The sequence below is a fragment of the Mytilus edulis genome, chromosome 12 (genome assembly GCF_963676685.1).
Source record: "Mytilus edulis chromosome 12, xbMytEdul2.2, whole genome shotgun sequence".
Lineage (NCBI taxonomy): Eukaryota > Metazoa > Mollusca > Bivalvia > Mytilida > Mytilidae > Mytilus > Mytilus edulis.
In genome coordinates this window covers 48425937-48448887 of record NC_092355.1, presented here as the reverse complement: position 1 = coordinate 48448887, position 22951 = coordinate 48425937, and the positions used below count along the sequence as shown (strand labels likewise).

The window sequence follows — 22951 nt, the reverse complement described above, 5'->3', positions numbered from 1 at the left end:
GTCAGGATTCTGAGTTGTTGTTTGTTAAAAAGAGTTTCATAAGTGTTTCTCGTTTCACGATATATATATATAGATTATACAGTTGGTTTTGCCATTTGAATGGTTTTACACTAGTAATTTTTGAGGCCCTGATAGCTTCAACCTTGCCGGGCAGTGAGAGCAAAGGCTCTGTGTTGAAGACAGTACTTTGCATTGACCTTTAATGGCTTACTTTTATAAATTGTGACTAGGATGGAGAGTGGTCTCATTGGCACTCATACCACATCTTCTAACATCTATGAAAGGTAAAAATAGTGAATGCATAATTGAGGCCAACAGTAAACCATCATATGTAATTCATTCTATGGATGAGCATATGAAAACGAAAGTTATTTATCCTTAAGTCTAGCTTTTTTACATGTTGTTATTTTATAATCCAAATAGCCAAAGAATTTTATCAACTTAACATTATTTGGATTTTGTACACAGGCCATTCCCTCTAATACATCAACTGCTAGTGGTTACTAAAGTACATTTAATACATGTCCCTTTTGTATTAGTTAAAATCAAGTCCTATTTGCCCTGTTTATGATTGCTAATTATCACTGATTTTGTAATGATGACCATAACTGATGATGCCAAAGAAGCAGTAATTGCTTACCCACCACAAGCACTAACGTTTTCAGTGGCTGATCCAAGGGGAGGTTTCCGAAGGTTGGAACCCCCCCCCCCTTATTAGGTGGATCTAGGGGGGCTTGGGCCCCTCTTTTGTGGGAAAAATTTGGTTGATTATATAGGGAATCACTGAAGCATGACTGGAGCCCCCCCCCCCTAAGGTCAGTCAGCAGCCCCCTCCCCTTATGAAAAGTTTTGGATCCACCAATGCCCCCTTGTTTTATATGATCAATGCTTTTGAATTGGGACATAAGTCTTTTTTTTTCATTCTTTAAGTCATGTTGCTGACAGCTGTTTCTTTTGATTTATGTTTTGGTTTCTTATGGTTCATGTGGGTATCTTCTCTCTTTTTTTAATCAGTTTTCTAGTGGCTCTCTTTTTCTTCAGTATTGATTTTACAATCACTAAATACATTTTGAATAACTGTTTTTATTCAATAGCTTTAAATTAACCAGACAAATATACAATTCATACAAGAAAGAAATATCTTAAAATTGTCAACATTCATAAACATGATAAAACAACAGAACAAGAAAATCAGAAAATGTGATTGATAATACATATTTGTATTCTAAATTCTCAATGGCAGATCCAGGGGGAACCAATCAATGCATTTGAATGGGGAAATATAGGTGGAACACCCCCCCCCCCCCCCCTTTTTTGTCCTGGGATGGGAACCTCCCTTTTTTAAAATGGCTGGATCCGCCTCTGATTCTGTAACATTTGTATTACTTCAGACAAATTTCCATTTCATAGATCTTTTTTTTATGCTTCTTTACTTTTAAAAAAAAATTCAAGTGGGTATCACAGCTTGATAGATTTCTATTTTTTTTTTTAAATCTAAACAAAAGTTAATACCAGTGACTCCTGTTTTGTAAATACAGTTTAAGTTTAACTCTTCCTAATAAACAAAAAATATTATAATATAAAAATACAGGCACGAAAACTTTATGAGTATTGTTAGCCCAGGTACTTACAAATTTGCTCACACATTAAACTCATTCACAACTAATTCATGCTGTTACTCAGTCAATATCATTAACACATCTTAACAGAGGTCAGATTTGTACAAATGCATGGCAATTAAAAGTGATGTAAAGTAAAAAAAAAAGTGTGTTTATAATCTTTTACCAAATCCGTGAATCTTGAATCTGCTGTTAAGTCAATTAAGAGCATTGATTGGTATTTTCTTGCAAAAGCTGCATTAACAGTTTCAAATATACTTGAAAGAATGAAACCGTTAAACTTTATCAATACCATACAATTAGATGCTATTTTTCATACTGTGATTGTGCAATACTCATTATTTTAATAAACAAAATGTTACATCACCAAAACATATATATATTAGTTCTGAATTTAATTCATAGAAATAAAAATTTAACAGCATACGCATACTTTGATCTTTTTTAAATATTTCAGTTTAGTACAATAAATGGAACATTGAAATAAGGTATAACACACAGGTTAAACAGGAGTAATTTTACAGAATACAACTTTCAGGCATATAGAAAGGCCCGTAAAGCAAATAATTTTTGATTTAGCACTAAATTTGTAAAAATGAGTTATCAAAAATTTGTTGTCAGTAGAGTTCTGGGTTAGACAAAAATGTTTAAAGATTGCTTCAGAAAAAAACACATCTTTTTCGGCATCATGGTCACTGAACAAAGAGATGTGTACAGGTCTTTTAAAAATATTAGCAGAACTTTATTAAAGAAAAAAGAAAAAAAAGGGATAATTATGTTGAATTTGTGCATTTTGTAATGTTTATTAGATTCAAGATGTACTGATGATATTTTCAGTATATTGATAGTCTGTAACATCTTGACTTGTTGTTTCTAACTCCATTGTGTCTATAACCTGAGTTTCCATTTCTTGGACTTCTATTTGTTGTTCCTGAGGATTCACAATCTGAAGAATGACTACTGTCTGCTCATCACCCCCACTGTCCTGACTTGTAGGAATTGTAAACATGTTGTCATGGCCAGGAAGTTGTACTATAGTTCCGTCCTGACTAATCAATTGTGCCACTTCGTTAGAAATTACAGTTTGTTGACCCACTGATGTGGACAGACTACTCAAAGCTTCAGCGGCAGCTTGTGGCATTAATTCCACCATTGACACAATATTTGTCCTGTTCATTGGCGAGTTGTCAATATCAACTTCTTGGTAACGCGATTCCAGGTATTCAGCATTATCAACCAGGTGAGCAGACGCATTGTGCTTTCTTTTATAATGTCTCTGTAATGTATGCTTAAGTCCACACCGAGATCCACAAAACTCGCACACATACATTTTATTACTGTGATTAACCTGTATGTGTTTTTGTAACTCGTAATCCTTCACAAAAGACTTCTCACAAATTTCACATTGGAATTTCATACCCAATGTGTGACATAGTTTGTGACGATTGAGTTGGTCAGGATATTTGAATGCCTTGGTACAATATGTGCATTGAAATGTTCGTTCTTTACCGTGAGAAAACATGTGTGTTTTCATATTTCCTTTCTGACTGAAACATTTCCCACATTCTGGACAAGGATACACTTCTTTAGTTTCACAGTGAAATAATTTCATATGCGACACAAGTCCTGGTTTTGACGTTAAAATTTTTCCACATTCGGAACATTGATACTGGGTCTTCTTTTCATGGACACCTGCTATGTGAACTTTAAGATATTCTGGATAATGGAATTTTTTGTCACAATATGGACAAGAAATGGACTTGTCTCCATGTACTTTCATGTGTTTGTTTAAATTACTAGTGCTGACAAAATTTTTCCCACAAAGGTGACACATATACTTTGCAGATGATTCCTCTTCTTTCGATTCTTCCACATCACATGAATGGTCATCAAAAAGATCATTTTCAAAATATTTACTACATTTTGGACACTGTGACACAATATCTGAATGTGTGACCATATGTAGTTGAAATGTTTTTTTACTTTTAAAATCTCTTTTACAAAACTGGCAATTAACGCCTTCTGCTGTCACACACTGGTGAGTGTGTAAAGTGCCTATTTTTACAAATCGTTTGTCACACTTTTCACAGTGATACGTGTGAGTATGTGTCTGGTAATGTTCTTTATATTCTTTTGCTAAAAAGAATTCTTCTCCACAACGATCGCATTTTATTTTGCCTTCCATTTTTATTTTATTCACTGCGAGACAGAATCTCTCATGATCTTCTTTATCTTCCTGACTTTTCAGCCTTTTGCCACATACCTCACATTCATGAGAATTACAGTGAACTTGTTTATGTTGGAGAAGATAATGCAGGTTTTTAAACGATTTATTACATTCGCTACAGCTAAATTTCACTTGTTTTGTGCTAGAGTCACTGTTTTCTGGTAGAGGTCTACATTTATGTTCATCCAAACTGGGTTTTGTATCAAAGACTTGAAAACAGGCATCACAACAATGCATGCTGCATCTTGCTTCATGATTTTCCAATCCTAGCTTTGTTCCAAAAGTTTTACTACATTTCCTGCATGAAAAAACACCGTAATCCTCAGCCTTATCTGGACAACAAGTAGTAATATGACGAAGCAAAGAATCCTTTCGTGAAAAGCATTTCTCACACTTTTCACATTTATAGATATCAGTGTGCATTGCAACATGACGGAACAAGCTCTGTTCATTCCCAAATGTCTGGAAACAAATGTCACATGAATATCTGGATTTTTCCACATCTGGACAAACATGCTGGTTCCATTGGACCCTTTTTAAGAATACTTGTTTACAATGTTCACATGTAATTCCAATCCTGTGTACTTGCAAATGATTCTCTGCTTCTACCAGGTCATAAAACTGTTCTTCACATTTTGAACAACTATACATTTGATTACCTTCTGTCTGTTGTCCCGATTCAGTTGGCTCCTTTGTAATAATCTTAGCAGAAAAACGACATTCATGTTTCTGTAAACTTTCCTTCCTAGCAAAAGACTTGCCACACGTTTCACACCTAAATTCACTTGTGTGTTTTGGAGCATGAAGACGCAAGTACCTTTCAGTATTATATTTTTTATTACAGATGGTACAAATATACTCTTTACCATTAGGCGTATCTCTAACTTCCATTGGTATAGGTAGTAATCTTGCCTTTCTTTTCATTTTATCTTTTTCCTTTTTTGATTTGGTAATTTTCTTGTGAATTTTTTTGTTGTCATCTTTTTTATTTTTAGAGTTTTCTTTTTCTGATTTCCCACTGCTTTTATCGCTGCCTTCTTCTTCATCTATATGATCGTTGCTAGTTTCATCATCTATGTTATCCTTGCTTATTTCTTCTTCTATGTTTTCTTTGCTAGTTTCTTCCTCTATGTTTTCTTTGCTGATTTCTTCATTGTTTTCATTTCTGATTTCTTCATCTATGTTCTCTTTGCTGCTGTTTTCTCCATCTTTTACTTTCTGTTCAGTTTCGACAGCTGATAATTTTCCATTTTCTTCTGTATCTCCTTCCTCTTCCGATGTTTTATTCAACTCTTCATTCTTTCTCTGTTCACTCTCTTTTGTTGTATTGTTTGACGCCATAAGATAATCAGAAGGAAACTCTGACGACTCTAACACTGCAGAACTGTACTCATGGTTTGATGTGACTTCCTCTGTTATAGCATTAGCATTCTCATTCTGATTGTCGTTGTCAGCTTTGTTAGTTGGAGCATAAATTATTTCATTTGTTTCAGCAGCTGTGCATTGTAAATTCATATGCGCATCATCATCTACAGTTTTGGTACCAGTACCATGATTATCAACAGTTTTGTCATCTGTATTAACTGTATCAACTTTCTCAAGCAATTCCCCTGCACAATCATTTCTCAGTTCATCTGACTGTGTTATACATTTCTCTGTTTCAATTTCTTTTTCAAATATTTTTTTCCTTTTTGAACTTGGAGACTCTGCAGTTTTACTACTCTTTTGAGATGGTCTGCCACGTCTTCTTTTGGTAGAAGATGACTCATCTTTCTTTATGTTCTCAACATGCACTTCTGCTGTGATTTCTTCGGGTTCTGTTTTAATTTGAGATTTAGTCAGCAGAAATTCTTCATCAACTAAGAATCCAGTAGTCCTTTTCCCTTTCAGTCTACGTTTGGGCAGAACTCGTAAGCGTGTTGGATCTTGTGGTTCTACTTTGAACATCTGGTAAGATTTAGGTGTGAATTCTTCATCATTCTCACAGCTATCTGTATCCTCCTTTTCCATTTTTCCTGTCTTCTTTTTTTTGGGTAAAATCTTGATGACTTTGTCCACTTTTGGTAGTCTTCCTCTCCTTCCAGATCCTGGTGGATTTATATGTTCTCTAATATGTTTTCCAAGTTCAATCTCCGTCATAAATCCTTCTCCACAACGTCGACATCTATAGTTTGTTATTGGTATCAACTGTTGTTCATCTTCTTCAGTCTGAAACAAACAAATAGTTTTCTCATTTAAATCGTTTTACATTTGTCATTTCAGGGCTTTTTATAGCTGACTATGCGGTATGGCCTTTGCTTATTGTTGAAGACGGTATGTGACCTATAGTTGTTAATTTCTGCGTCATTTTGGTCTCTTGCGGAGAGTTGTCTCATTGGCAATCATACCACATCTTCTTTTTTATAAATAGTAGATTAAACTAGAGAGCATTTGTTGTCCCTAAGGTATTTGTGCATCTTCAACAATAGAACCTCTACAACATTCAAAAATCCACTTTCTTTTAGATCTTGTCTTACTGCTCATTTTGACTATTTACAGTGTAGATTTGTCTATTATAGTTTTCAAGATAATGGACAAAAATACTAAAAATGAGTATAAATCTTTATAAGAGAGCAATAACTAAAATTAGGAGATGACTGACAATTTCAGCTATGTTGACTGACCATGTTTGCCTATTAAAGTTTTTATCGGTCTATCATAATTTTTTTTTATTTGAGGCAAAAAAACAAATAAAACTGGAGGCTCTAAAGAGCCTGTGTTGCTCACCTTGGTCTATGTGAATATTAAACAAAGGAAGCAGATGGATTCATGACAAAATTGTGTTTTGGTGATGGTGATGTGTTTGTACATCTTACTTTACTGAACATTCTTGCTGCTTACAATTATCTCTATCTATAATGATCTTGGCCCAGTAGTTTCAGTGGAAAATGTTAGTAAAAATTTACAAATTTTATGAAAATTGTTAAAAATTGACTATAAAAGGACAATAACTCCTTAGGGGGTCAATTGACCATTTTGGTCATGTTGACTTATTTTTAGGTCTTACTTTGCTGTACATTATTGCTGTTTACAGTTTATCTCTATCTATAATAATATTCAAGATAATAACAAAAAACTTCAAAATTTCCTTAAAATTACTAATTTAGGGGCAGCAACCCAACAACCAGTTGTCGGATCCATCTGAAAATTTCAGGGCAGATAGATCTTGCCCTGATAAACAATTTACCTACCAGATTTGCTCTAAATGCTTTGATTTCAGAGTTATAAGCCAAAATCTACATTTTACCCCTATGTTCTATTTTCAGCCATGGCGGTCATCTTGGTTGGTTGGCCGGGTCACACCACACATTTTTTAAACAAGATACCCCAATGATGATTGTGGCCAAGTTTGGTTTAATTTGGCCAAGTAGTTTCAGAGGAGACGATTTTATAAAAGCTAATGACGGACGACTCCGGACGCAAAGCGATGAGAAAAGCTCACTTGGCCCTTCGGGCCAGATGAGCTAAAAATGGCAAAATTTCCTTAAAATTACCAACTCAGGGGCAGCAACCTAACAACTGGTTATCTGATTCATCTGAAAATTCCAGGGCAGATAGATCTTGGCCTGATAAACAATTTCACCACCTGTCAGATTTGCTCTAAATGCTTTGGTTTTTGAGTTATAAGCCAAAATCTACATTTTACCCCTATGTTCTATTTTCAGACATGGCGGTCATCGTGGTTGGTTGGCCGGGTCACACCACACATTACCCCTATGTTCTATTTTTAGCCATGGAGGTCATCTTGGTTGGTTTGCCGAGTCACCGGACACATTTTTTTAACTAGATACCCCAATGATGATTGTGGCCAAGTTTGGTTAAATTTGGCCCAGTAGTTTCAGAGGAGAAGATTTTTCTAAAAGATTACTAAGATCTTCGAAAAATCATTTAAAATTGACTATAAAGGGCAATAACTCCTAAAGGGGTCAACTGACCATTTTGGTCATGTTGACTTATTTGTAAATCTATGCTGAACATTATTGCGGTTTACAGTTTATCTCTATCTATAATAATATTCAAGATAATAACCAAAAACAGCAAAATTTCCTTAAAATTACCAATTCAGGGGCAGAACCTAACAACAGGTTGTCTGATTCATCTGAAAATTTTAGGGCAGATAGATCTTGACCTGATAAACAATTTTACCCCATGTCAGATTTGCTCTTAATGCTTTGTTTTTTCAGTTATAAGCCAAAAACTGCATTTTACCTCTATGTTCTATTTTTAGCCATGGAGGCCATCTTGGTTGGTTGGCCGGGTCACCAGACACATTTTTTAAACTAGATTCCTTAATGATGATTGTGGCCAAGAAGTTTCAGAGGAGAAGATTTTTGTAAAAGTTAATGACGATGGACGACGATGGACGACGGACACCAAGTGATGAGAATAGTTCACTTGGCCCTTTGGGCCAGGTGAGCTAAAAATGGGTAAATGGGAAATTCATTAGTAGTATTTTGGAGAAATGAAAATTTGAACATGATGAGAGATTAGATTTAGTGTCCATAATGGAAGATAAGTAAGGAAGTACAAAACTGGTAATTTTTAAAGCTGACTTTATGGTATGGGTAATGCTCATTGTTGAAGGCTATACAGTTACCTATAGTTGTTTACATTTATGCCATTTTGTTTCAGGTAGATAGTTGTATTTTTGGCAATCTAGCCTTATATTCTTATTTTTGTACTGGTAGCAGAAATGCAATAAACAACCAATCAATTTATCTTTCTAGGATTTAACTGCATTGTAAAGTTTTTTTTGTTGTCTTTGGTGTTTATTCCTTTATTCACATTGCATAATTTATATTTGTGATGTTTACCTGTAATATTCCTTGTTCTATATTTGTGATGTTTACCTGTGACATTCCTTGTTCTATATTTGTGATGTTTACCTGTGACATTCCTTGTTCTATATTTGTGATGTTTACCTGTGACATTCCTTGTTCTATATTTGTGATGTTTACCTGTGACATTCCTTGTTCTATATTTGTGATGTTTACCTGTGACATTCCTTGTTCTATATTTGTGATGTTTACCTGTGACATTCCTTGTTCTAATGAAGTATTAATCTCCATTTGTTGGTTTTCAATGACCTCTTCTGGTGATTCACTCAAATGTTTGCTTCCCTCTTCAACAACATTTTTGATGATCTGGCTCTCTGCCAATTCGTCTACTGATGGATAGACAACCTTCATCCCTAGCATAACTGAAAACAAAAGTTTCTACATATATTACAAAATGATTTTTTCGAATATTGTGCTGGTAGAATATTGTACATGTATGAGATTAATGCAATATTTTTTTTGTATGCTCTGTCTAAGATAGAAGATGGACATTATGTTTTCTAGTCCGTGCATCTATCTGTCAGGTTAAAGTTTTCGTTTCAGGTAGTTTGTGGTCATATCAACTTTTTAAAATCCTACCACGCAGCCTGGTCATGAAATGAATGCCAATACAGTTATCACATGAGGTTTTTTTACCCAGATTTGAACCTTGAAATGTGATAGATTATATTTTTTTTATAAAGGTCGGTTACAATTTATGGTTCAAAGTTGTTTGTAGTTACATCAATGAATGCAAATTTCATTATCATGTACATTGTTTAATGTTTATTCTGAATGAAGTTTTGACCCTGATATTATGGTTAACAGAACATCAAAATGTAATAATTCAAGAGGGACATACTATTCTTTTGGCACCTATTCTTATTTTCACTATTATATACATCAAATCCTACAAGTGAAGAAAAACTGTTTATTGAATTTATGTGATACAGAATGACCAATAGAAATTAGAACTGAAGAATCTGAATCCTTGATCTACCAGAAATCAACAAATAAATATAAAAGCTGTGTGAAAACTTTTAAACTTTGAATACACAATATGTAGCCTTCATAACCAACAGCAGGATATTTTCAACTAATTGAAATAGTAGTATTAAAAATTAATCTTTTTTATGCAAATTTAAGTCTGACAGATCTTAAACATGCTCACACATTACAACTCATCACTGCCAAGTTGATGACTAAATATGATGTCATTCTGTTCACATGTTTTTCAGTAAAGTCAGTTGAAATTTTTTTATTTAAATTAATTTGTAGTTTGTAAAGGACAAATATTTTGGAGTTAGAGTATGTCCCTTAGAATTCGTTTCTTGAACTAGATACTTTATATCAAAACAATCATATTTTTTTCTTGTCTTGAATTTTTTCTGACTTCATTACTGTGGTTTTTAATATTGCAGACAAGTCTGTCATTAATAATTATCTTTATTATTCATAAAAGTATAATATCATGGACGATGCAAATCTCATGTGTCTGCCATTATTAAAAATTTGCACTGTTACTTAACATCTTTTTTAGGTCTTGAAAATAAAAGGTTGAAATCTAATAAAAAAAAATATTACCAAACAAGAAGGCATGGATTGATCTTTGAATACAAGAGATTTAAATAGGTCGTTAAAAAAAATAATTAAAAATTTGAAAAGAAAATCAAAATCTATTAACAGTGTTATCCCTGACCCCTTACTGACAGTATTACACCTGACTGACAGTTTTATACCTGACTAACAGTGTTATCCCTGACCAACAGTATTGCCCCTTACTGACAGTATTACACCTGACTGACAGTTTTATACCCGACTTACAGTGTTACCCCTGACCAATGGTATTACCCCTGACTGACAGTATTACACCTGACCGATGGTATTACCTTTACTATAGCCATCCGGAATAGGTTGTTTTCCCAGGCGTTTAGCATACTGTGGAGCATACCACACACGTAACTCTGTCCCAGGGTCAATATTCCTGGTTGTACTGTAGAATATACTGGTACCCAGTTGGTATGCCATCAGATTCTGTTGATGTACTTCAGTAGCAGCTTGGACCAAACACATCCAGTTACATTCACTCTCCTCTGTTGTGTCCAGACTGACATTCATGCCATCTTTTGTCAAAATCTTTAAAAAAAAAATGTCATTTAAAGTAAATCAACTAATTTTTTGCAGACAATTTATTCAGGTGCTCAAAAATATCTACTTAGATCTTATCTTTGCTGAACACAATAACAAAATTGAAAGTGAGATTAACATGAAAAAGGATCAATTTGATTTTAAACAAATATATCATGCTTGATATAATTGTTTAATACAACAGAATGTTCTCTGTATCCAACCCAACAAAAGTCTAGATGTCTTCAGAAGTCCTATTAATTTTAAACATGGTATTTCCCATTTGCACATGGAATTCCAAAGAGACAAATACACCGATAAAAAAAAAAAGAGATCTTAAATTTTGGAACATTTGTGAAAAATACTATTTACTCATCCAATCAAATTACATATGGTGAAATTAAGGGGGCTCGCTGGTATAAATAGATTTTTTTTATAAAGGATTTTGCTATTTTTTCTATAAATGAACTTTATCATATACATTGTACATTGTACTTAATACAAAAATAAAATAATAAAATGGGGTCACTGTTCATTAAGCTATCTGCCTTTCAGAGAAGCTTGCATTTTTGTTAAGTTACTTTTTTTCTGTTTGACTAATAGGAGAAATATATGGTATTATCATATACTTAGACTAAATAACATATGATTTTTTACTGTATGATAAAAGCATTAAATTAACGTAAATTCCATATTTTTCGAATTGGTGCTTAGCGGGCTGATATGAAAAGTTTATCACATGCTTTGATTGTTATCACATGCCTTTCCGTAACGTTATCACATGGCATTCCGGTGATACTCGGCAAATTCCGGAAAATACACCTCAATGCTACGTTTTCAGTGAAAAACATTACGACATAGTGTACAAAACAATTATTTAGATACTGAAAAGTATACTGTGTAAAAAAATAACAAACAAAATAAAAAAAAAAAAAACCAAACAAACAAATTATTAAACAAATGCATTCTTTATAAGTTTCAAACATAATTTAGAAAGTTACTTTGAAAAGGTTGACTTTTCCAAACAGTGTTCATTATGTATATTGTTGTGTGTGTGTTTTTTTTTTGTTTTTGTTTTGTCGAGTCGTCCATATCAAAAATGTTTTCTCCTCTGTTGAGGCATATTGCAGAAAGATTGGATATCGAATGTACTAAATTTGGGTCCGACGTCCGTGAACTTTTCAATCTTTGAACTTCTATTTGGGAACCACGTAAAAGGATCAATATATGAATCTGTTATTTTACTCCATTGTTGAAGCATATGATAAAAAGATCATAACATGTCATTTTTCCATATCGCATGTATTATCAGCCCTCGGTCAATATCAGACCTCGAGCCATGCGGCTCTTGGGCTGATATTGAACCTAGGGCTGATAATACATGCGATATGAAAAATGCCATGTAATAATCTGATAATATCGAAAATAAAAAAAAAACTAAATTACAGAAATTGCCTAAATTTTACAATTGTTTAGTTGAAGAACAGCTGATTTGAAAAAAACAATAAAAAATATAGGTCACGGAAGAGTTAAAAAAGATATTTCAATTTTAATTAAAAAAAAGCATTCTGCACCAAAGGGAGATAATTTGGAGCTTTTTCAATGATATAAATATATTAAAAGTCATATGGGGCCAAAACAAATTGATTTTTTATGTGTTTTTTTTTGTACCATAACATACATTGTCATAAGTAACAATTAATAGTGCAACAAATAAAATTTAAAATGAAAAAAAAAAATGTTTAAATTTTTTCTGTGAAATTTTTGTACCCTTGAGCCTCCTTAAACAGTATATATATTCACAATTTAACATCAGTTTTCTCTATCTGGCATTTTAGCATCAGAGTACCATTATGCTGTAATTTTTTTTATATAATCACATTAATATCAGCTGTTAGTTTTCACTACGATTATCAATATCTGATTTTAATGAGATTGTTTTTTCATACTGAAACTGATTTTACGTTTCCTTGGATTATATACATTGCAGTGATTTACTTTGTAAAATTTTCTCTTTACATTCTATCTGGATGATATTTGAAATTGCTTGCTTCAGCTTTATCAATGTAAACAATGGGTAATTTCATTGTGTGTATACTGTGTTAGGTGAAACAACAGAAATCCTTAGTTTCTATGGTATTTTCATCTCCTTTTTGAAATTCTACAGTATATATAATATAAAGTAAGGAGATGTGGTGTGATTGTCAATTTGACAACTTTCAAAGAAAGTCCAAATGAAACAGGTCTAATCAAATATATATGCCACTGTACAGTCTACAACAATGAAGAAAACCCATATTATTCTGTAAAAAGTAAGGTGTAAGGTGAAATATTGAATATAAATTTCCTTTTTTTAAATCATTTTAAAAATATGAAATTATATATGGAATAAACATTAGAATGATAAATTCACCTTCAGAACAAATAAACCATCATCATTAAATTCATGTGTTGTCCTCTTGGCTTCATAAGGTCCAAACTGTGTTTTTTTACAAAGATTTTCAGTGCTGTAAACGGTCACCTCTCCATTGCCTAAATCTACTGCTTGCAGAGAATGAGGTAATGTCAGTCTTGCCCTGCAAAATTTTATATAATGCATCATATTTGGTATGTTTTTCTTGAAACTGTATTTCTTTAAATTTTCCAATTATCCAGAAACTTTGACCACTTATATTTACAGATTTGCCTATTTTTCTTTCTTTTTTCATACATCTTGTTTTGTATTGCTGCTTTTTATTCTGTTAAATGTATAATTATTAATAATCTTTGGAGTAAAAATCCCATTAATCCACTGGATGTTGATATTTACAATTTTTATATCATATGTATATAACATTTTAAAACTTTTTAAAACATTGCTACCACAAAATCACTATACATTATCCAATAAGTGCATGCTAATTAATTGTTTTAAAATTTGAGATAAGAGATACAATAGAACAGCTGTTCCCCTGCTTTATAGTGAGTTTATTCAATTAAATCTGCAATGTACATTTCTCCGTTAATTTTGACCATACAACATGAATATATAAGTTTTATTAGTGAATGCCTATCTAAATACCTTGTAACAACAACATCTTCAAGATCAGAATTCTGTAGACCAAGTTCAGGACACAGCACTGTAGCATGATCTTCACCACATACATCACATCCTAAAATATAAATAAATTTCAAGTTAAAGTAGATTTCTTTAATAGTTTATAGTGGGGAAAGTGTGGTGATTCAGTTTATACAATCAACACTCTTATACATCTTTATAATTTTACCCTGGACTCAAAATTAATTCCTGCTGATGTTAAATTAAATATTCATGATGTTGTATCAAAGCTGTTTCATTGATAAATATCTCCAACATGTCATTTTATACATCAATGTACATAGGAATGCATTCAGACAAGATGGTAATATTTGATTTGTTTTTAAAGACTATTTTTCAATTCTGATCAAATTAAATACTGCCCTATATACAATGCTACATTTCAAATCAAAGCGACTATAAAAAAATATTGATTTTTATGTTTATAAAAATTTAATGATACTAATACTAATGTAAACAAAATCAAAAATGTTCAGTACGTCCATGTTTAATGAATTATTTGTTACCTTCTAATGGAGTCTCCATAATAAGTTATTAGTCAAAACACTTCTCATACCTGCAAAAATAAAATAATTCAATAATCAAATGCAAATAAATAAATAGAATAAAATTGAGAATGGAAATGGGGAATGTGCCAAAGAGACAACAACCCGACCATAGAAAAAAAACAACAGCAGAAGGCAGCTAGGTCACCAACAGGTCTTCAATGTAGCGAGAAATTCCCACACCCGGAGGCGTCCTTCAGCTTCAGAGAATCTTTTAGAGAAACCTGAAACAACAATATAATCTAAAGAGCCTTGCCTCACAATGATGTGTGACAGTTTATAAAAACATTGAAAAATCTATATATCCTATACACTTTATTTTACTCCTCATATCTACAGATATTATAGTTTAGGCATTTGATAAAGTCTTTGCAACAATGACTGATATTTATTTAATCACAAATAACTGATATGCAAGACATATAACATTTCTTTGTATTCAATTTAGAGTATATATACAATTCAACCATGTCAACTACATTATCAAAATATCAAATGTATATCTGATTTATATTTTGTATACAAATAAAATCATGCATATTAACTTGTGTACAACATGTACAATGCCAATCTATATTTTTAACTTACATAATACAATGTTATATATATATATATATATATATGTTCCAGACCGTATGAGTATTTGGACCGTATGCGTATATTTTCAAAATACGCATACGGTCGGACCGTACGCGTACGGTCTGACTAATATTAAGAAGTTGGTCACGTTTATCAGATACAAATGTATATAACAGATCAACATAGCTTACATCTCAAATTAATGTAAAAAGTTCAATAGTAATTGAAATAAAACAAAATAATGTCATAACTATTTTAAAAAATCACGTTTATTTAATCTGTTAATCTCCTGTATTTAGCATGTCAGTAATTCATATATTGAAGCCAAGTATGCTAATTAAAATTGAAGTTATCGGAAGTAAACTTAGAGTGGGAGGACAATCGTTTTAGAATATTAAGGAACTTTACAAAAAAAATGCAAAGCAACGTGCATGAACAAATTATGTTACTGTAAAAAAAATATGACGTTCTTTATGGAAGTCAGTGTCACCTAAGTCCTTGAGTACCAAAATAGGAATCACGGATATAAAAATAAACACATATTTAATTTCAATTGTTCGCTTAATCATTTCATCCATATACATGTAATAAAATCAATTTGTATTTATATAACTAAAAATAATGATTTTGATAAATATTTGTTTAAATTTAACCAATATGATCCCAAAACATCAGCTGGACTGTATGCGTATACTAGTACGGTCCGACCGTACGCATATGGTCGGACCGTACGAGTATACGTATACGGTCCGGACCGTACGCGTACGGTCCAAATACTCATATGGTCTGGAACATATACATTGTATATATGCATTTCTGAGATGTATTAAAACTTTTTTCTTACACAAATTAAAGTGTATCATCCTTAAAAATAATATTTTTTCATTCATGTCTTATTATAAGAATAGATTCAAAAGTGTTTCATGGATGAAAGGATTGTTGTAGAACCATTAACTTTAATGATCAGTAGCAAATATAACATGGATTTCCAACTACTCATGCTGATTTGATATGATAATTCTTTTCGGCTCTCCCTTGACACCATTTGCGAGAATGGTCTTGAGGAAGCAATGATAGTCCGTCGGAAGGGGACGATAAATGGCTGGCCCGTGTTAAGAGAGTTGCAAGTTAAAGACATACTTGTAGATTTCGAAAAAGAGCAGGCTAATGCCGCTACAAGGCAGCACTCGCACCCGCAAATTGATTAATATAAGTTGCAAAACTTGTTTCCCAATCCACTATAAATAAATATGTTTAAACTAATTCATTCTTAACACAGTCACAGACTAATGTACTTCATTTAATATGTGCATCTCCCAAGCTAGGCCTTGTAATTCAAAGGTTGTCTGTTAATTGTTGCTGTATATAATTATCATATCTGTTTTCCTTTATTGTTTTTTTACATAAATCAGGCTTAATTTTTTGTTTGACAATGTTTTCCTTTGTAATTTTAGGTTCTTGAATAGCTTGTTATTGCTGCAGCATCATTAGGTATGGTTTTTTGGGGGGCCTACTGTTAAAGGCAGCAGGGTAACCTATAAACTTGTACATGCACTGTGGATTCATTATTATTCGTTGGTGAATCACGAAATTAAATGTTGAACTAATAACAAAATTTCTATAGCTTGTAAGCAGACTTTTTTAAAACCACGAAATTAAATATCCACGAACATGTGAGTTTTCCTTATTCCACGAAAATTGGTACCCACGAAAATAGATGAATCCACATTTAGGTCTCAGATGAAGAGTTGTCTTAATTATCACAGGAATCTGAAATTCTATCAATAAAAGTCTGTAAATAAGATAAGATATTTTTATTCCAATTAAAGGGCCCATGAAGGGCAAAGCAACTTATTACAATGATTTTTATAATTGTTACAATAATGAAACAATAATGACACAAATCATAAACATGAATTCAACTATTTCTTAGGCAGCAACCATTTGATTTTCTGGGGGGGGCTATGGTTTTTTTTTCTGTGCAAACTTTTTTTTTCGCCTTCGGCATAGAACAATCTATTTTTTAAGCGACAAACTGAAAACAATTTTTTTCTTTCAATTTTAGCATTACATATAGCATGTATAGTGGCAGCTGAGGGTGAAACAAACATTTTTTTTTTCTCATGGTCCAAAACAAATGATTTTTTTCACCAAAACCTGGAAACAAACTTTTTTTTCCAAAAAAAACCATAGCCCCCCCAATAGAAAATCAAATGGTTGCTGCCTTAGATGTTAATCATTGTTAATCTACAACCAGATCAGAGCCATATTCTCAACATCTTTAATAAAACAATATCTATAGTATATACTATATTGATAGTTTTCTCAGTTCAAAACATTTATTAATATAAATAGCAATATTTTTCAGACAATTAAACAATTATCACCCATATATGTAAAGATCACTCTAGACTCTTAACTTTTAAATAATAATGTGGGGTATCCCAGTAGAGCTTATAATTATAAATATAGATCCCTCAAATGTGTGTTGCATTTTTGTCGCTTCTCTATGATCAGAAGCTGTACTGTGATAGTCAACTTCATAATTTCAGACTTTTATAGACTGAATTTCAAATTTCTGTGGAATTATTGGCAATTAATAAAATATACACCTTTTAATTTTCTACCCAGATTTTAAATGTGTGAAGTTAATATATAATGAGATAACCATTCCAGGGCATCTTTTTCTGTTTCACAGCACTCTATATTGAAGATATGACAGGTTTGTGAATCTGAAAAGTTAAGAGTCTAGAGTGATCTTTACATATATGGGTGATTATTGTTTTATTATATAAAAGGGAGCAATTTTTAAATGATATTAACTTAGATTAAGTTTGCCTTTTACAGCTATTTCAAATTGTGTTTCAACTCTAGTATTGTAATTGTATTGTATTGAGTGGGTCTCATTGGCATTGGGGTATAAGTGTGATGCGGGATTGGTCAATTTTATTTAAGCGTGACACGTGAAGGTAAAATAATTAAGCATGAATATGGGATTGAGACTAAACAATAAGCAGGATCTAGGATAAGAGCCCCTGTTAAATAGTCCAAATTTTATAAGTGTTGTAGAAATTATTTTTGCTTTAGATTCTGTATTTTTGCTTTAGAAATTAGATTCTGTATGCTTTAGAAAAGGTTATATTTTTTTTGTATTTTGGAGCCGAAGTGCTCACCCAATGTCTTCTTCTTCTGATATTCAGTTACAGCTTCATTGATTGAAGATTACGAACTGTTGCATGCGCGGAGTACATGTAAATGATTAAAAAAATATGAACAAAAATTTATCTTTAAATTTGTGGAATACTTCTTGGTGATATTTACATGAAAGAAAACAACGTGATTAAAAAATATGTACATTGTTATTTATAGAATTAAATTATGTTGTGGAGAACAGTTGGAGTCAACTGATCTCTGTAGGTTTCAATGGTTTGACATGCTACCACAACTTGTGGTAACAAGTTCCATTTGATTATCTTTTGCGGAAAGAATTAACATTTGTAGCTGTCTTTAGAGGTGGATATTTGCCGAAATGTTTGGGTATGTAATTTTCTTGTTCTAGTATCTGATGGTATGAGGACTAGTGTCTAGTGATGGGATAATTTGCAATGAGTCCATGGATGACCTTGTAGAACATGATAAGTCTGGTTTTGAGTCTTTAGGCGACGCTCAGTGAGTGAGGGCCATTGTAGTTCATTGTCATGCATTTTTAATGATTTTAACTTCAATGGTCAACTTTAAACAATTCATAACAGTCACTGTCCTTTTTTTTTAAATTGTCTGCTCTGATTTGAACGTTTTCACGTGGTTTTTTGTTTACTCGGTGAAACCAAAATTCAAAACTACTGATTTTAAATATGGCGAAACGGTACGCCGACCTTCCGCCATTTTCTTGAAAGGTAAATTCCTGATTTAAACTCAACACAGATATATTTTTATCTTAGAAATGATTAGCATGTGTTTATAATAAGACATTTACCCTCAAGAACAAATGCTCTTGTAATAAATAGTGTACATTTCAAAGAAATGAAGTTGAAGTGCGTCTTGCAATTTTTCAGGAATGAACAGGAAATATGAAATGCGCAGGCGCTGTAAATAATTTCTAAATTACTTCCTGGATTGTATCAACAACAAGCAACAAGTTGCCCAAATACGTTTTCAATTCTTTCAATGCTACATTTAAGACTTCCAGGTATCACTATATCAAATTATGGTACATTTTTTGACAATACTGCTGTAAAACATCTTATCTTCAAAATGGGCGTGGCAATCTCATATCACTGCTAAGGTTAAGAGCTAGATCAAGCAATTTCTTAATTGGTTCATAATATGAGGCAGGCATTACCTGTAAATGGGGACGAAGTCTGTGTGAATTATTTTTTTGTAACTTAAATATTTGTTTAAAAAAAAAGAAACGGAAATACCGTAACGTTTCCGATTTTGGTTCTGTTGTTAGGGATTTAGTTGTGACGTTATTTAAATTATGACGTCATGTGCAATGTAAACAATCAGGTAACGTTTTTTCATTTCAAGGAATTATTAAAAATGAAATTGGTATTGCGCGTTCCTTCCTATTTTATACTAGACTGATAAATATATATTTTACTCAAAGTTTCATACAAATGAGACCGGAAAAAGGAAGTACATTGTACATTTCTGCGCAGGTCCGGGATTTCAAAACACGACAAAAAAAATTTGAACGATTTTGAGTTTATTAGTACAAAGAAAAATTCGGGAAATTTTCCCGTATTTTTTTTTTATTGAATTTTCTACTGTTATTGGGGACTCCGTCCCCATATTATTTCCCAACTTTGAAATGCATGACAATAAAAATTTAAACACATTTTAAACACTTTGATTATATTGCCTCAATCATAGCTGCACAAAGTAAGGTCATTCAACCACTGTTTTCTTCTTCGTTCTATTATTTAAGGTTAAAATAATCATGTTAATTCATTTATTAATTGAGATGTCATGCTTGCTTTTTTGTTTAAAACTAAAGTCCTTATACATGGGGAAAAAACAGGTGCTGTCAGCTAAGACACTATAGCGCAAACTAAAAGGTGTACTTGAATAGCTCCATAGTAGCGATTGTTTCCACTGTGATACATTGTAATTATAATTTAATTATTGTCAGTTTGAAGTCTGGTAGTAATGCAGTAAGGTCAAATAAAAAAAAAGATGTGTTTCCTATTACCCTACCCTCCCTATGTTTTAAGCTCAAATACAGCATAGGGCCTAAAGGTTTTTTGTCAATTTTCAATAAGCGCTGTTAATGTCAGAATGTCCCTCCCATAGACTCAATTATAGCTGCACATTTAACATGTTTAAGGTGATACAACTATTTTTACAGTTTTCATTATTCAAGGTTAAAATATTGTTAATTGTCATTTTCATGCCCTAAGCAACCTTTAACATGGAACAAACAGGTGCTGTCAGCTGAGTTATTAAATAGAAAACGTAATGGTGTACTTGAATAGCTCCAACATGTTCCATTTAGTAAATGTTTTTACATGTATATGTTTAAGGGCAATACATGTATACTATGTCCAGTATACACATAGATACTGGCAATAAACATGATAAAGGCACTGATTGACTTAAATCAGATTCCACAACATCTTTTTATATCAGGTGGTCCCTGAAGAAAAACAGCTTGATCCTCAATACTATTTCTATTACATAATACCAAAATTGTGTCGGTCCTTTGCAAATTTTGGTGGTCAAATCCCTCAGCCACCACTTTTCGAGAAATCTGTTTAATTTTAATAGCTATTTAGCAGGTTGCACGCATCTCCAAGTTATTGATGTCTGGTAGTAATGCATTAAGTCAAAATAAAAAATGAGGGTTTTTCCTATTATATTGTACACACCAACCCTCTCTATTTTTTAAGCCCCAAAAAAGCATACATACCTTAAAGGATTTTTTTTTTTCATTTTCAATAAGTGCTGTTATTACAAATCAAATCAAATCAAATAATTTTATTGGTGTAAATTCCTATACAGAAATGATACCAGCCGACATTTACAAAATACAAATACAAAAAAAAATAAACGAACAAACAAACAAACCAAAAAAAACAAACCAAACATATTTTGTCAATAATCATGATAAGAGATACATATTTTATATTTACATTGCGTGGAGGTGTTATTCATACAATATTATTAATTCAAGCTATTACAATCAGCTTTAATACTATAAAAGCTCTTAACAACATTATGTTTGCTTTAAATGAATGTTCAAATCATACATATCACTTATTCCAGCTACACTTACAGTACTAATGTCTGTATCATTACTTTTCAAAATGAAACTAAACTTATCTTGTTCACGCATATTAACAAAAGATGGAACTATATCACTTAAATTACAAAAAAGTACATTTCTATTAAGTTCTAATGCTTTACATTGAATGAGGAAATGGAACTCATCTTCAATTCCATCCTTACAAATTGGACAAATTCTCTGTTCTAAAGGTGTTCTAGTATATCTACCAACTTCTATTAGTAATTTACTATTACTAATTCTGATTTTTACCATTTTAGAAATAACACTTTTGTTAAGGTCCAGTAGAAGATATTTTTCTAATTCAAAATTAATTTTAACTTTGCAATATGTTCTTAGTTTATTACCATGACTATTACCATTATTAGAGTCACAAAAAAGAGCTTATTTCCAGTATTTTATGAATTCCTCTTCTAATTTCCTTTGAAATGAAAAAAGTAATTTTTTCTTTGACATAGTATTTTGATTTTCCCAGACATGCTGAAAACCAAGTTTACCTAATAGCACTTTTAATTTACTACAAAAACCATTAGGAAAGTTTAAGTTTTCATTGTATGCTTTCTTTACCATACTCTCACTGTCCATATTAATGATATGAAGCCAGAAGTTAATTGTATTTTTAAGGGCTGACAATGAAAGTGGGAATAAACCTATTTAGAAAGTAGCTATACCCCTGTAGTTTGAAGGATCATTAAAACACCCTCCTTTAAAAATAGGCTTAATTATGTTTTCTCTCCATACAGAAGGAAAGATTCCACTTTTAAATATCAAATTAAAAATCAACACATATGTTTTAACTAATTTACCACATTACTACACATTGTTACATGTATTAATAAATCTCAGAATGTCCCTCCCATAGACTCCATGTAAAACAAATGGTAAAATAATTAAAAATTCCTCTATCAGAATTAAGGAATTATATGTTTAATGATTTAAAAAAAAATCATGGTATAATCCAGGCTTTTGTTTCCGACAATTTAAGAAAGGAGAAAATCATAAAACATATAATTCCTTAATTCTAAAGGTTTTTTTTGCCTCTGTGTTTTATATTCCTTTCAAGGGAACACATTTTTATCAAAACTATTGTCCCATTATCATGATTATCATAAAATTAGGACAATCACTTCAGAGAACAGAGAGAATCATAATATATGTACATTAAGAATTAATAATTTGACCTAAGCATGCTAAGTCAACTACAAAGAAGCAGGAATTAAAGCATGGATTTTAACATCTCTATATTTGTCTCTGCTACATGTAAATAATTAGACAGATGAACTACTAAAATGAAAGTTAAGATGATCAAAATTGATGGATGTTAGACTGTATGATGTGGATATTTGACTTAAAAGATAAATAATATTCTTAAAAATGTAAAAACTTTAATGTATCTTCTCTTTAACTGTTCCTGTATATAAATATTATCATAACAAAAATTAGAATTTTACAGGGCACTTCAATTTTTGTAGTCTTATTTATGTGACCTAACTTGATTAACAATTCTGATTATTATTTCAGATACTGAAAGAAAAAAGAAGGTTATCTTACCTCGAAGAACCTGCAAGTGAAACAACTCTTCAAAGACTGTGCTATTACAAAAGAGTGGTTACCA

General features: G+C 31.9%; 1 protein-coding gene across 2 annotated transcripts; it reads right to left on the bottom strand.

Moving 5' to 3' along the window:
• Positions 1-1067: 1067 nt before the first annotated feature.
• LOC139498679 (zinc finger protein 420-like) lies at positions 1068-19126 on the bottom strand. 2 transcript variants are annotated; one of them, XM_071287193.1, is made up of 7 exons: positions 19027-19126; positions 14433-14482; positions 13891-13981; positions 13243-13405; positions 10592-10838; positions 8916-9085; positions 1068-6054 (listed from the first exon to the last, which is right to left on the bottom strand). In XM_071287193.1, the coding sequence occupies exons 2-7, from the start codon at positions 14449-14451 to the stop codon at positions 2431-2433; spliced, it is 4314 nt and encodes a 1437-aa protein (XP_071143294.1). In that variant the 5' UTR covers positions 14452-14482; positions 19027-19126; the 3' UTR covers positions 1068-2430. The 2 variants fall into 2 exon arrangements, with proteins under 2 accessions (XP_071143294.1, XP_071143295.1); XM_071287194.1 differs by lacking the exons at positions 8916-9085; positions 10592-10838; positions 13243-13405; ... (1 more) ...; positions 14433-14482; positions 19027-19126 and adding an exon at positions 8736-8907.
• Positions 19127-22951: the final 3825 nt, after the last annotated feature.